The sequence below is a fragment of the Coregonus lavaretus genome (genome assembly GCF_964263955.1).
Source record: "Coregonus lavaretus genome assembly, chromosome: 34".
Taxonomy (NCBI): Eukaryota; Metazoa; Chordata; class Actinopteri; order Salmoniformes; family Salmonidae; genus Coregonus; species Coregonus lavaretus.
In genome coordinates this window covers 16,285,032-16,299,923 of record NC_140021.1, presented here as the reverse complement: position 1 = coordinate 16,299,923, position 14,892 = coordinate 16,285,032, and the positions used below count along the sequence as shown (strand labels likewise).

Sequence of the window (14,892 nt, the reverse complement as noted above, 5' to 3'; positions counted from 1 at the left end):
AATAGTGAGCGATATGTAAGATGAATTACAGTGTTAGGAACCCCCAGAGTGTGTGTGTAAGCGATCATTTTATAACACATTAATACATCTATTCTTTCCCAGGAACACGTCAGAGGGACTGAGGATTGATGGCTTGCCATCTGTGCTCAAAACATTGATGTAGGCAAACTTTAAAGATAAACATACAGATGAATAACAAAATACAGTATATTAAGAAGTCTCTAGATGTATGAACCGTAAAGCTTCTTACCGCCATCTAGTGGATATGTAGTATAATATAAAGTAGATGTTTTAGTGACTGTAGCAATACTCAAATATCCCTGTTTGCTCAAGTTTAAGCAGGGTAGATAATATTTATACAATTTACTTGTTGGCCATGGCAACTTATCAAGACATCTAACCCCTCAGAGTTCAACGTGATTGAGTGTCCATATGTCCACCATAGTCTAACCACTGACAGGTCTAGGGTCTCTACACCCAGCAGGGAGTGAACTCAATGCACTGTGATCATAATTTCAAATGGTTGTTATTGCTTTAAAGATTTGTGTAGTCTAAGTTACAACACACATCATATTATACTTTTATTTCTACAAAGGATGATCTCACCCTGACACATTTGAAGCAGTTGGGGTTCTATATTTTCAGTATTGTCATGTACAGTTCAGAGCCCCAAATGTTCTCTCATTTCCCTCAGTCTCCACCACAGCTTGACAACTGTGAAAACGTAGGACTCTCACTACCATTACAGCCATGTGTTTTAAATAAATACCAATGCTCAACAAATCTGGGCTGCGTTCATTAGGCACCAAATGGAGGAAAATGGACTGAAACAGCAGGGGGAGAACTTCCAGTGCTTGTCCTCAGCTTTCATTTTCGATTTACAATGCAAAAAGTTTAACAAGATATTATATTATTATGAATCCTTTTAATTAATTGTGAACTACAAAAAAGAAAACTACAGCATGGTAATAAGACTAGTCATCTTCACACTTGGTACAGGAGGTGTGGTCTACCACGAGGATGAACCCCATTGGGCGGTGGGGGGAGTGGGCAGGACACACATCCAGATCATTATCTTATTTAATTTTTTTACAATATAAAACAGCATCGGCTTGATCCATTTAGACCCAACATGGCAACCCGGCTGGATCCATTTAGACCCTACATGGCAACATTGCTCGATCCATTGAATCTCAACCTGTGCATGACCATTTCTCCTGTTAATCATCCTCTTCTTCACAGGAACATTCAGGCAGGGAGCTGAGCTGCCACTCCAGTTCTTTATTTTATTTATACATCACAGCAGAGGGATGGAGAGGGGAGAACGAGGGGTGGGTGATTCGTCAGTGTTTACTCTTCTTTGATTTCTTGTGGGACCGGTGTGGGGACCGTGATTTTGAACGTGATTTCTTGGCAGATTTCTTGGGTGTTCTGGAGCGTGTCCTCCGGGAACGTTTGGGCGTGCGGGGTAACGAGGGAGACCTGGGGGAGAGAACAAACAGACTGTCCAGTCAGAGGGCCACCAGGAGAACCAAGCTGCAATGGTCTTGGGGAAGTTACTGGAAGTTAGCCCACCTCAAAGACTATGTCAATCAAATACAAATACAATTAACAGTTTATTTTCCTCTCCAATGTCAAGAGAAGATCAACACTATTCTCAAAACAGTAGAGCCAGAAAGACCAGGATAAGTACAATAAAGATAAACGTGGTACTTTTAGAAGAATGTTTTAAAGACATTAGATTATTTAGTACCTTTTGGAGGACTTCTTGGTGATGGTGGTTCGAGGGGAGTCTTTGTGGGAGGAGCGGGATCGTGATGACACTACGTCCTTGGAGTAGAGGCGCTCGGAGCGTTCTGACCTCTCCGAGCGGGGGGATGGGGAGCGCACCCGTCTACTGCTGCTCCGTGGGGGGCTGCAGGGCGAGCCACTGTGGCGCCGTTTCCTAGCAACCACAGGAGACATGCCACGCCTGTCAGAGACGACGACATCGGCGGATGAAAGATTCTTTAGTCAGCACTGATCATACACCGACTTGGTATAAGTTAGTTTTTATTAGGTGAATCCCATTGATATATGAATCTATTTTTCAAGGAACCCTAAACTGCCCCTGTATTTCAAGGGTGCATTTGAATGAACTTTAACCCTGATCATGAGTTGGGTCCTTTGTTTAAGTCATTTCCTAGGATCTATTCTGATTATAATAGGAACCCATTACACAGCTCTACCACATAGTTTCCCCCTGCTATCCAACCACATACAGCCACTAATGTCATCATGTCTCTAATGAATGCATCACAATGTACGAGGGACTAACCTGTCTTTCCTGGTCGGAGTAGACTCCTCCTTCTCCTTCTTGATGTCTTTAGAGCGAGCTTCGCTTTTCTCCTTGTCCTTTTTCTCCCTCTCTTTCTCTCCTTCCACTTTCTCCTTTTCTTTTTCCTGCAAAACAAAGAGACAAGGTGTCAACTTTATATTATTGAATGTAAACCAACATTATCCAAATTCACTTCCTTTTTAATTATTTCGCTAGAATAGTCCACGCATTAACAACTGCCACTGTTTTCCAGGGAGTCCAGGGATATCAAATACCTTGATATAAACTGAAGTTCGTAGCTTAGAAACATTTTCAAGAGGATACTTCAGATAGAGGTAAACAGCAATGACAGTACTTCATCAGATAACAGATGGCATGGTGCCACATACCGTCTGTAATAGCTGGATATAAAAGGTCAATAGCAATGACCTTAATGAATCTAATAGAGGGTCCCCATAACATTGGGAAACAATAGAACAGGAACCAAGAGGATGAGGTTAGTAAGTACGTAATACCTTCTGTAACAGTTTGTCTCTGTAGTGTTCCACATGCTCTTGTAGAGTCTGGCCAGGCTTCTTGGGCCTTTTCCCAGACTCCAACTCATCCTGGAACTTCATCACTTTGACCTGGAAGAAAATAACAAACAATATAATAAAACAAATATGTTAACATTTAGATATAAATACAACAGGGTCAACTTTCAGGGTGTGGCCATTGAACAAGTGAAGGAAACCAAACTTCTTTGAATCAATTTAGCCCAAAGAAATTAAAAATACAAATATACAAACAACTCAGAGCTGTGGTTGTTTATTTTCAGCTATCTAAATAACCTGTTGTGTACTCTGTGATTCCAGTAAAATGCTGACTAGTTTACCTCTATCTCCCGGAGCTTGGTGCGTCTGTCTTCATTCATCTCAGAGTGCTTGGTCTTGGAGTCTAAGTCGTCTCTGATGGGGTTGGGGTAACTCTGAGGCTCTTCTGACCGGGAACTCTTGGTATCCTCATCATCACTGTCACCCTCGTCCTTCTTCTCCTCTGGCTGCTCAAAGATCTCCCATTTAGAGGTGGTCACGGCTGAGGAGGAGACAGATAGAGAAGTAGGACAGAATCATAGCTTGGTAGAAACTAGCCATAGAAACATGATTAGGACACTTTGAAGTGGAATCATAGCTTGGTAGAAAGTTGCCATAGAAACATGATTAGGACACTTTGAAGTGGAATCATAGCTTGGTAGAAAGTTGCCATAGAAACATGATTAGGACACTTTGAAGTGGAATCATAGCTTGGTAGAAAGTAGCCTGTAGTTGTGGACTCACTCACCCTGTGCTTCTAGCTCAGACTCGTCCACTGCTTCCCATTTTGAAGGTGCTACTTTAAAGGATGCTGCTTTGGCCGCAGCATGATCCACTAAAAGACAAGGAGAACAAGGTTAGAAAAATGGCCTCCAGTCCCGAGGTCAGGGTTAGTTCATAGACTGCTGACAAGGTAAGGAAACAAATATGTAATTGTGTTCTTTGGGGAAAGAAGTATCCCTTAATAATCCCTATGTGGATGTGGTAGTATAGAGGTCATAAGGCCACTCACAGGGCACTCCGTCTATGTCCTCCTCCAGGGCCTTGATGGGCACTCCATCCAGATCATCCATCCCCAGCGGGGCTCCGTCAAGGGGGGCTCCGCCTAGGGGGGCTCCGTCCACCATGGTCCCTCCATCCAGCCCTATAGGGACCCCATCCACGTCCTCCAGAGAGGCCCCGTCCATATCCTCCCCGATGGGGGCCCCGTCAATGTCCTCCGCTGGCTCAGGCTGGGCCAGTAGACCAGGGTGTTCAACTGATGGTTTCTGTTGGAAGGAGAAGTGGAGTGGTTTACGAATATATTTACAAAATAAGCTTCTAACAGTTATTAGCGCAGTAGTGCTGCGTGGGCAACGTTACACTTTGTCAACATGATCAAATCATAACATTCTCACACCTTCAGACAACATTTTCAATCCACCACACATTTTCAAATGATGAAAACATTCTCCAACCATCACACACCATTTACAAACCATCACACAATTTCAACTCGTCTAACAACAAGGTTAGAAAGCATTAGGTAGCAGCATCAGGAGAAAGAACAGAAAAGAAGAGTATGCTAGCTGACCTCTACTGTGATGGGAGTGGGAGTCTCCTTATCAGCTGCCAGGTTGACTAGACCCAGGAAGATGTTCTGCAGCTTGATGAGGAAGGGATCTGGGTACACTGCCCAGTCCTCCCACGCACGGAAACACGACATCACTCGTTGCTGTTGGCCAAGAGGATATACAACATTATATAGGTGAAACGGTAATAACCTGTCCAGAAGCAATTCCTAGCACCTAAACCCTAGGCACAAAGCATCTCAGAGTAGGCGTGCTGATTTAGAATCAGTTTTTCCTTTTAGACCATAATGACTACGATTGTATGGACAGATCCTAGATCAGGACTGAGATGCTTTGTGGATAGGGGCCCTGAAAGAATTGTGCAGTTCTTAAAGATAGGTGTAGGTAACATGATTCAAATTTTGATCTGAAAATATATACAATGGAACATACCTTAAAGTTCTCAGACTGGAGGTGACCCTGTATCGTCTTGTACGTTGCATTGAGGTCAGAGAAGACCTGGCAGAGCTTGGTCTCAAAGCTGTGTCAGGGACAAGTTTAACATTAACTTACGCAGGAAAACATCTTTAATAATGCCAATAATGTATACTGCAAAGTTACGCAATCCATAAACAAGCAGGGTCCTCATCACCCAGTCAGTCAGTCACAAGCAACCATCACAACCCCTGAACCCAAACTCAACTACTTACTATTTTCTGTAGTAAGATGCGTTGGCTACTTTAGCAGATGAGTTGTACAGCACATCAGAGACAAGATATAACCGTGCAATCTGAAAAACAAGGAAGGAATTATTATAAGACATTTAGACAAACTGGCCAGTCCTCCCTAACAGAACGGAATAATTATAACACTCATTTATTTTACACGTGCCACTCAAACCTCTTTCCAAACCAAATAACAAGGCAAAACTGTAGCTACAAAAGCAACAAACTCGAGGGACGGCAAAACATAAGTAGCAGTTTTTGTTAAGGTTGTGACTGAGTAAATAAATGTTCTTGTCCATTTACATGGAAATTCATTTTGTGAGGTCAGCATACAAAACACACAAAATCTACACTATATACATGCAATACAAAATCGAAGAAGAAAGTTCCCGATATAACATAGTATGGCACTTGTTTTCATTTAGTTTACCTTCTTGGGGAGTGGTGTCTTCAGGATGGAGAGGGACTCTGTGACGCACTCTACGATCTCCTCAGCAGCCTCGGCATGCATCAGACAGAACAGCATGGCTTCGGCTATGTCCCCCTTCCTAGGAGTCAGAGCCCTCAACATCTCCTCCAGCTGATCACGCTCTCTGGAGGGAGGGATAAGAAAGAAGAGGAGTTCAGCATAGATAATGTTAAAAGTAAAAGTTAGTAGCCTTGTCCGAGCCAGACTGGCCCAACAGGAGCCCATCTGTTTCTGTAGCGTGAGGCAGCTCTATGTACAAATACAACCCTCTGGACAGGATGCTAGTCTATCGCAGGGTCTTGAGCGTTTGGGTGACAGTACCATAAGATAATACCGGTATGGTAATGAAATTATAAACAGGTAACCTACTCTTCTTTTAAGCAGCCTTTCTTCCCAGGCTCCTCCTCTTCCTCCTCAGGCCCCTCCCCCTCCTCAAAGTTGCCGTGCAGGTAGGGGTTGAGGGGAGGAGGGCGCCACATCGAGCCGTTCTTGAACATGCAGAATTCTTCCGTCCGCCATTTTGTTGGTGCTTCTCCCTGTGGGGACAGGTTTGGACATCATTCACATTAGATTAGACAACTTTCTTATTCTCTAACACGGACAGTGTTATGTGTTCAGGCTATCAAATAGTAGCATGTCAACAGCCCCCCCTTCTTCCTCCTTTCTAAAAGTGACAATATTAAAGAGGACAGACATGTTTGACCTATACTGCGTTCAACCTAACCAGTCATGAGAGAGGACAGATAACAGAGGTGGTAAAGAAGAAGGAAAAAAAGGGAGGATGCAATTGGTCTAAGAATATGATGCAGCAGAAGATGCCTGACAATGACTGGTCCATACTGACCTGTAGGATGGAGTAGAGTTTCCAGCGGTAGTACACGTGTGCTGGGCTCTGGTTCTCAAACAGAAACCTGACCAACAGAGGCAACATAATGACAGTCAACCTGTTGTACTACAATACATTACATTACCAACTGAAAAAGTGATCACACAAACACGTGCACCGACAGACAGACACGTACCTGTACATGGGGTTGCTGAGCTCTCGATTCATGATCATGGCTTCGAACATGGGGCCCTCACGCACCACAAACTCGATCATTCGGTGGATGAGAGAGAGCAAATTCCTAGAAGAAAAACACAGTTAAAACAAACGGATTCAGAGCAGGTGACCCTTCTTCACCCCAAGGCAAAGCATGTCTGTCTGCTGCCCTGACCTAGTACAGCCTCTGGGCCTACATACAGTGTAAGTAACACATGAAGGTGTAAGACATGGAACTATGCATGTACTAGACTTAATTAAACTTGAACTATTTCTTACATTGTGTTTGATTAGCTTAACTAATCGAATGTGTTAAAATGTTTAATTTGTACGAATGATGGAAGAAACATATTCCTAAATGTTTCAGACCTTATAATTTCAGAAATGCTAAGAGCACCTAACAGCAATTTTAAGAGCCATTAGCTGCCTAAAACTAACATTAGTTAGTACTTCCACTAGTTATAAAATTGTGCATGGATCTTTCTAAGTCAAGATAATAGGCAACGCTAACTACCATCTCCCCACAGTAAAGACTATAAGGAAGGGAGGACAGTGAAGCTGGATAAGATAAATAATGTTTGAGAGAGGTTTGAGTGACTCTGTATTGAGTGACCCATCAGCCCATACAGAGCCTGTCAAAGCCAGCCTAACAACTCTTCTTGACTGACTCGCATGAAGAACCAAAGCAGTATAGGATTGTTGGCCTAAACAGGCTAAATAACAAAAGGCCCTCTACTGGTCATATGATCTTACTACATAATGATGTATGAATAAATACAAAATGTGCAAATGAGGTGAATTAGGCCTAAGATCCTTAGGACATTTTAAGAGCGACCTAATAATGGAGCATGTTGGACAAATTAGCCTAAAGTGGCCAACAAAACAACAAAGGATGTCTTTCATTTATTTGTAGACAACGCAAATCACATTTACCATATAGTATTGGAGCCGATCGTACCAATGCATGGTGGGTAAAATGCTGTATACTTTCCCAATCCATCCCATGATGCTTTCAGGTCCCTCGCTGCCGCAGACAGTTCAACTTGTGCTGCTCACCAAGGCCAATGTCAAAGGTCACTGAGACTAATGGGAGGTTTGGATTGGAGAGCTGGGGCCAGGTGTTGCTGAGCCCGTGACTGGGTGACAGAGGCCAAGGGGGCGTGTCGGTGGGAGTGAGCAATAGTCAGAGGGCAAGACCTGTCACTCAGTCTAAACAACCTAACCACAGCCAGCATGGTATGTATGGCATGTGACTGTATTATGTAGCTAGCATCATAACATGGATATAATTAGCCTACATGTGACTACTGACAAGTGGTGATATGGTGGTAAAAATTCCTTTGATGACCTCTATACCGTCAGACAAGTAATGGCATGGTGGTCCATGGACTGTATTGCTGTTTGGCGGGAGTGTTGGATGAATGTGTGAAAGGAAGAACATATGGACACTGTGTGGTGGCAGAAAGCTGGGCTGTGGGAGTGAGTATCTTGTAGTCTACTAACATGAACCTGATGGGGTTATAAGCCTAAGTCTGCTAGTCTCAACCATTGCTCACCCATACTGAACGACCCCCCGTAGCATGCAGTGATTCAATTGATCAAACTTGAAATTTGGGTTTATTTATTATGGGATGTTTTTCTACGTTTTACACCAATTTAAAAAAGAAAAACATGTACCTTTCTGTTGGGATAACCACTTTGACTATGGCTTGCGACAGAGTCTGTATATGAAGTCACATCAGATAATAAACATAGAATATGTGAGTATTGTTAAAAGGCAACAGGTGAAAAATATTAAATGCATTAAAAACTGCATCATATGAAAAACTACTTTCCTCTACTGCTGTCAGTTTTACTAAAGGTCAAATGTATACAGTTCTTAAATTCCCACACAACTTACCATTGATTCTTTATTTCTTTATATACACTAAACACACCTCTCAAAATGATAAATCTAGCCTAGTTTGGTCAATAAAATGTAGAAATTTTTTAAAGGAATAAACCCATGACTAGCAGAAGATATTAGCAAAATCTTCACTACATGACCAATAGCCTAACTAGGACTATGCCTAACAAATACACATTAAAAGACTGGTACAACTGACAGGCCTAATACAGCAACATCCCAAACATGACATGGTGAGTTACCTTGTCGAATTCCTCCTTGTTCTTGGGCGGAGGGAGCAGGGCGGCATTGGGGTTCTTCAGCCTCTCGCAGGGCTGTGCGTTGAAGGGCAGGCCGGAGGGGGGCGGGGGGAGGGTGTGCTCCACCATAGATGGGGGGATGTAGATGGGGTGAGGTGGGATGGGCACGCCTTTACCCCAGCCCAGCTTCATCTCAAAGTTCATGATCATCTTCGCTGGAAACAGTGAAGAAACACTCTTTAAAAAACGTACTACCAATTATACTGTATCAGTTGCTATTTTGAATACACTAAGAATGCCAATACGTCATGTTGATGTTGCAAATAAAATAAAACATTGACGTCCTGTTTGGCCGCCTATAACCATTATAACCAGTTTGTGTTGCTAAATACATTGCTGATGAATAAGCAGTCCCTTTCATTACATATACATGTGATACCTGCTGGTGAACTCTACAAGTCCCATGTCCCACAGACAGAGCAAAAGGAAAGACCAGGCAGCAGAACAGCTAGACAAAAAACACTCAAATCTTTTGACATTAAAACGTTATTTGATGCAATGTGAGTAAAGTTGCATTGTGCTGGGTCAGTGGTGTGATGATAACTAAGGCTCTAATACCGTTGAGGTTCTTCAGAGCTCTCTCCGCATCCCTCCGGTTCATGAAGGCCACAAAGCCACAGTTCCTCTCCCTGGCCCTCTCCTCGTCTGTCCGCGGCCACATGATCTTCACGCTGGCCAGAGGACCATAGCGCCCAAACTCCTGACACAGCATCTCCTCGTTCATCTACACAGCAACAACAGAGGCCGAGGGAGAGGGGCATGTGGACTTGTTGTTATTGGTGTCATTTTACATTGTAATGCAATATATTAGTAGGATTTCAGTTACTAATATAGGCAATTAGGCATGTAACATATTGCATAAATAAGCATATAAAACATTAATGAGCCATTTATGAACCATAAAAAGGTTTACCTGTGGGTTGATGTTTCCGAGATATAAGTTAGTTGTAGAGGGGTCTCCGACGTCATGGGAACCAGGTGCAGCGTCATCCAGAACTGCAGAGAGAGCAGAGTGGAGAAGCCTTTTATAGAATATATAATCTTAGTGAGATGTTAGATATTAAAAGCAAGCCACTGTATAAATTTATCAAATTACCACTGGACGGACGGTTTCTTCTTGAAGAACCATCCACTAAAAAAAGCAGAAAAGCAGTATATAAATGTTGTTTCCAGGCAAAGGAAATGGAGTGGGTAGAGGTTTGAAGCAGTCAGTATGAGAGCTGTAGGAAGGAGGCATGTCCAAGAGCCAACGGGTCTTCATGTATTTTAGATAGTCTTAACGGTTTCCTGGCCTGAAATCTTAACTGATATGCTCTGTTTGACCATTGAAACAGAGCAAATGAGTTTGGATTCCAGGCTAGCCTTGCCCTGTCAGTAGTTATAGAGCAGACCTGGGTTCCTACAGACAGTGGCAAGTCAGATTCAAGGACTTTCAAGGACTTTTTCAATATTATTTATTTTGAAGGACCATCAATTTGTAATAGTTCTTATGCCATTGTTTCTAGTTGCCACCAGATGGCAGTATATCATCACAACCTCATGAAAAAAAAAAAAAAAAAGTAGTATTCATCAGTACCTTACAAGTTCTACTCAATAATACGTTGTTTCGCTACTTATTTACTACATAAATGAGTCGTAAGTCAGTAACGATGATTTTGTAATTTGAGTAGTGATGAGCAAAGTTGAGACATGCCTACTGGTGAACACACATTTCCTATTCGCATTACTATGCAACTCCAGCTTAATTACTGTTTTTATTGGGCATTTGGGAATAGACTACTTAATAGCTACGAAAAAGCATCTTGCTTCTGACTGGCAGCTTTAGTGTCGACGGTCGGGAGAAGGGCGGGTGAGCTGTGTGAGGAAAACGGCACGTGAACTGCAACCAGAACGGCAGGAGCACGGCTGCCGCTTGATAAAGCAGAATATTGCAGGCGCCCGTGAATGAGGCGATTGGCAAAAAAGCTCTGGAGGTTGTTGTAGAAGAAAAGTGACAATGTAGAACTGGCGCCAGCGCAGGATGCAGCGTTGTGTCTTTCCCCCTTCATGGGTCTCTTCAGGGCTGATTCACCCATGCTCGCAATGTCAAAGTCGCATTTTTTGCACCTTACACAGTATGGGTTGGTTGGGTCCAGCGATGTAGTGGTGAAAAAAAGTGAGTAAACTATACTGACCAATAATATAAAACGTAACATGTAAACTGTTGGTCCCATGTTTCATGAGCTGAAATAAAAGATCCCAAAATGTGTCCATTCGCACTTAATCAGTCAGTTCTGTACCTGCCTGGCTGAGTGGGAGTGTGGGTAGAATGAGCGAGCTCGCCTGGCAACCACAGCGCGAAACACGTGAGGAAATAAAACTTGGTAGTCTGCCTGGAAATTAATTTGCAAGACCAATACATTTTTCATAAACATATTTGATCATGTTCCCTACTCATTTTAATTCAAGTACCAACTTCAGAAAATGTCTGATTTTCAAGGTATACCAGTACTTGAATTTCAGAGTGCCAAATTCAAGTACTTTAAGCGCCTTAAGCACCTTGTGCGAACCCTGGCAGACACTTACATGAGGAGCGTTTTCCCTCCATCCCGGAGAGAGGTTCGAATCGACTGACTCTGCCTTTCATCTTGTGTCTTTCATCCCTCTCTTCCTGTATTCTGGGAGAGACAGAGAATATTAGATTATGCAATCCAGTGCAATGCTAAGTACATCAGCCTGGTCTCAGACTAGACGTAACATAGTACATGTAAATCCGGGACACTCAAATGAGTATGATATGTTACGTTTGGTATGGTTACATAAGACAGAAGGCTGCTTAAGGCAAAAGTGGATGGGTGGGCGTATAACGAGAATGTCTAGCAACCCAAAGGTTGTGTGTTCGAATACCATCACCGGCAACTTTAGCAACTTTGCAACTACTTAGCATGTTAGCTAACCCTTCCCCTAACCTTAACCCTAACACAACAAATGTTAGCATTAGCCACGTTGCCACCTAACTAACATTAGCCACAACAAATTGGAATTGGTAACATATCATACGTTTTGCAATTCGTAACATATCATACAATTTGTAATTTGTAAGATATCATACTATTCTGAGTGTCTCGGATTTTCTATTTACTATGTTACGTCTACCCCTGAGTCCAGGTTGAGTACATGGAGCAAAAGGTGAGGGATGTGAAATTTCTTACTGTTTAAGTTCTTCCTTGAAGAGCTCTAGGTTACTCTTCTTCTTTTCCTTTTCATTTGCTTTCTTAAGTGTCTGAAAGGAAGATAAACAACAAAACAAGTATTAATTTTTGTAGAGGCCGGTAAAAGGACTAGCTATTTGGTTAGTTTAACAACAGTAAAATAAATGTTGATTACGATGATACATACATGTCTTTTATCTAATGTTAAAAACTGTGGAGGGGTTTCCAAAGGCAGGAAGTTGCTTTTCGGTGCTGCTGCTGTTTCGAAGCGTGACTTGGGTTTATACAGCTTTCCCTTCTTGTCATCAGAAGCAGCCTCCTCTGTAGGAAGAAACATACAGTACATCAACACAAGTTAGTGTAGTTTCTTACTAGAATATACAATACAATAGATTACAACTGTATTTATACACAGAGACAACGGACGGAAATTGGTCATTTGACTGCCCAACCCTACTACACAACATATCTAAACATTTAATATTTAGCTAAACATATCCCAGATAATATTGTGCAGTTTATGAAGGTTGACATGGTTCTATTTACCTTTCGTTGCATTAGCAATGCCCCCCCGGACGAAGGCCTTGACCTTGCCCTCCCCTCCCTCGAACGCGGCCAGGAACTCTTCATAGATCTCTGCAGCTGCCCGCTCATCCTCCTGCCAAGGACCAGACCAAGACCATCATCATCTCTCATAGGCCATGACACAACATCAGGGTCATGTTTATTAGACAACAAAAAAATTTAAATAGGAATAAAAAACTAATTTTATTTTCCTTTGCAAAACATTTTGTTACTGCGTGCCCTAATGAGCACGACGTTCATATCAAAGGCAAGGTGCATTTGCCACTGTAGTGTAACTTGAAATATGCTTATATTTAGTCTTACCTTCTTTTTGATATCCTCTTGTTCCTTCTTGCTTAGGGTCCTCTTACTCACGGCCATTTTGCCAATACTGAAGGACTTCAACTTGCTCTCCAGCAGCGCCTACAAATGTAAACAAAACAAAACTTAAATACACTCATGTCACAGTAGCTAGTTAGTTACAATATAAAAAAAATTAAAAAAAAGATAACTTGTGTATTTCCCTTGAGGTTGCTAGCGCGATCTCATTCATAAATGCATTAGTTTTACTAGCACACTTGACCACCTGACCCGTCAGGCAAAGCTTTAAAGCAGCCAAGTTAGCTAGCTAATGTAATTGGGCTATATTCATTAGTCGAATTCCGTTGCAAAACTCCAAAGCGAAAATGTTTTGCAACGAAAACGACCGTTTCTATTGGACAAATACAGGTAGGTCCCGCCCGTTTCGTATGCTTTGTTTGCTTCCGTTTGGTTCTTGAGTAAACGGTTTCCATTTCAAAACGTTTTGCAACATACCAACGGTTTTGCAAAGGAATTTCACTAATTAATACACACTGGAGTAGCGGCGACAGCTTGTTGCAATAGTGAGTTAGCTAGCCTATAGCGAACTATTGCTAATTAATGATGTGTTGTTGAATTGGATATGAGTTTGCCAGTAGCTGTTCGCAGTGAGATAGTTGGCTACCTAGCTAGCAGTCAGTAAGCCTACGGTGGGTCCGACTGTTTTTCACCACTACTTCACAAGGCGGCAAAGCCAAAGGACTCGTGCAGGGTGGAGTTTGCTAACCGTAGCTTGCTAGTAGCGACTATTTATACTCCACGTTGCGACAACCAAAATCACACATCAACTCAAACATACTAGTTAGTTATGTAAACAATTGCCATCGCAGTTACCAGTATCTAGCTGCTAGATTAGCTAACTATGCAAACACATTGCGAAATCAGTGCAATGTTTGGAACAGGAAAAATACCGGTGATTCGGGCCTTTAGCTAGCGTTAGCTACGTGGTCTGTTCGTAGTTTGTCCTTATAAATGGGAACATATATGGCAACAGCTGTACAACGTTCATAACCACAACGTTTATAACTACAACAAACAGTTCTTATAGCATTTAATAGCCAATGCATCAAGTAAATATCGATTTAATAAATTCACCTTTGCGCTGTCTTTCTGCGAACCACCAGGCGTTCTGTCCGCCATTTTGGTTGTGCTAACTCTAATCGATTACCGATTGTTGGATACGTTTTTTTCACCTACTTCAAAATAGTCGAATACAGAAATATGGATGCCTATCGATACGTTTTATTTACAAAGAAAACATAAACCCATTATGCTTCAATGGTGTCCGTGTAATAATAAATGTATGGATAAAAATAACTACAACAACCTACTGTAAATCCCATTCGTAATTTTTTTTTTGTACTATTGATGACCTGTAGATGTATGGCTTTTAATCGGATTTTTCAAGCCAATATTACATATTCAGAATTAGACAACCTGAAAACATTTATTTGAAAAGCGATGCTTAATTTGGTCCACTAGATGGTGCCATTTATAGCCTACTCTCTGTGTGATCTGTCTCATTACGTGTGTTTCAATATTTTTATTAGTCGTATACTGGATACGTATGGTATACATCGTCCAACGAAATGTTTACCTGCAGGTTCCTTCTCGACAATGCAATACCAATAAGAACTATTAAAGGATAAGAATACGAACATAAAGTAAATGGCTCAGTATAATAAGATAAACATTTTAGAAAAGCAAACAAAGTAATAATTAACGCAAAAAGATCCATAAAAAAGGAAAGTTTAAGCAGGAACCGGCAAGACGAGTGCCGTCCATAGCGGCGCCATCTGTGTGTGTGTGTGTGTGTGTGTCTCTGTCTCTCTGTCTGTCTGTCTGTCTGTCTGTCTGTCTGTCAGTCAGTCACTAGGTGTAAGTAGGCTAATAGATA

The 14,892-nt window shown here is 42.0% G+C and overlaps 1 protein-coding gene across 3 annotated transcripts; it reads right to left on the bottom strand.

Moving 5' to 3' along the window:
- Positions 1-568: 568 nt before the first annotated feature.
- Positions 569-14,141, bottom strand: LOC311109163 (U2 snRNP-associated SURP motif-containing protein-like). 3 transcript variants are annotated; one of them, XM_084151988.1, is made up of 25 exons: positions 14,091-14,141; positions 12,960-13,058; positions 12,618-12,729; positions 12,259-12,392; positions 12,072-12,142; positions 11,446-11,537; positions 9,977-10,012; positions 9,794-9,876; positions 9,439-9,604; positions 8,824-9,035; positions 8,353-8,396; positions 6,656-6,760; positions 6,478-6,544; positions 6,003-6,169; positions 5,595-5,757; positions 5,150-5,229; positions 4,893-4,980; positions 4,463-4,603; positions 3,902-4,157; positions 3,638-3,724; positions 3,192-3,391; positions 2,833-2,943; positions 2,318-2,442; positions 1,754-1,972; positions 569-1,482 (listed from the first exon to the last, which is right to left on the bottom strand). In XM_084151988.1, exons 1-25 carry the CDS (start codon positions 14,133-14,135, stop codon positions 1,344-1,346), a joined length of 3,042 nt encoding a protein of 1,013 aa, XP_084008114.1. In that variant the 5' UTR covers positions 14,136-14,141; the 3' UTR covers positions 569-1,343. The 3 variants fall into 3 exon arrangements, with proteins under 3 accessions (XP_084008114.1, XP_084008115.1, XP_084008116.1); XM_084151989.1 differs by having other exon boundaries at positions 1,754-1,945; XM_084151990.1 differs by lacking the exon at positions 9,977-10,012.
- Positions 14,142-14,892: the final 751 nt, after the last annotated feature.

What these genes read in the sequence shown, in the direction of transcription:
- LOC311109163 (XM_084151988.1), bottom strand. Translation starts at nt 14,135, where the DNA reads ATGGCGGACAGAACGCCTGGTGGTTCGCAGAAAGACAGCGCAAAG. An exon ending in GGAGGGAAAACGCTCCTCAT is followed by an intron (nt 10,013 to 11,445) that starts GTAAGTGTCTGC and finishes TGCTTTTTTTAG; the next exon opens with TGGATGGTTCTTCAAGAAGA. An exon ending in ACCAAGAAGTCCTCCAAAAG is followed by an intron (nt 1,483 to 1,753) that starts GTACTAAATAAT and finishes TCTCTCCCCCAG; the next exon opens with GTCTCCCTCGTTACCCCGCA.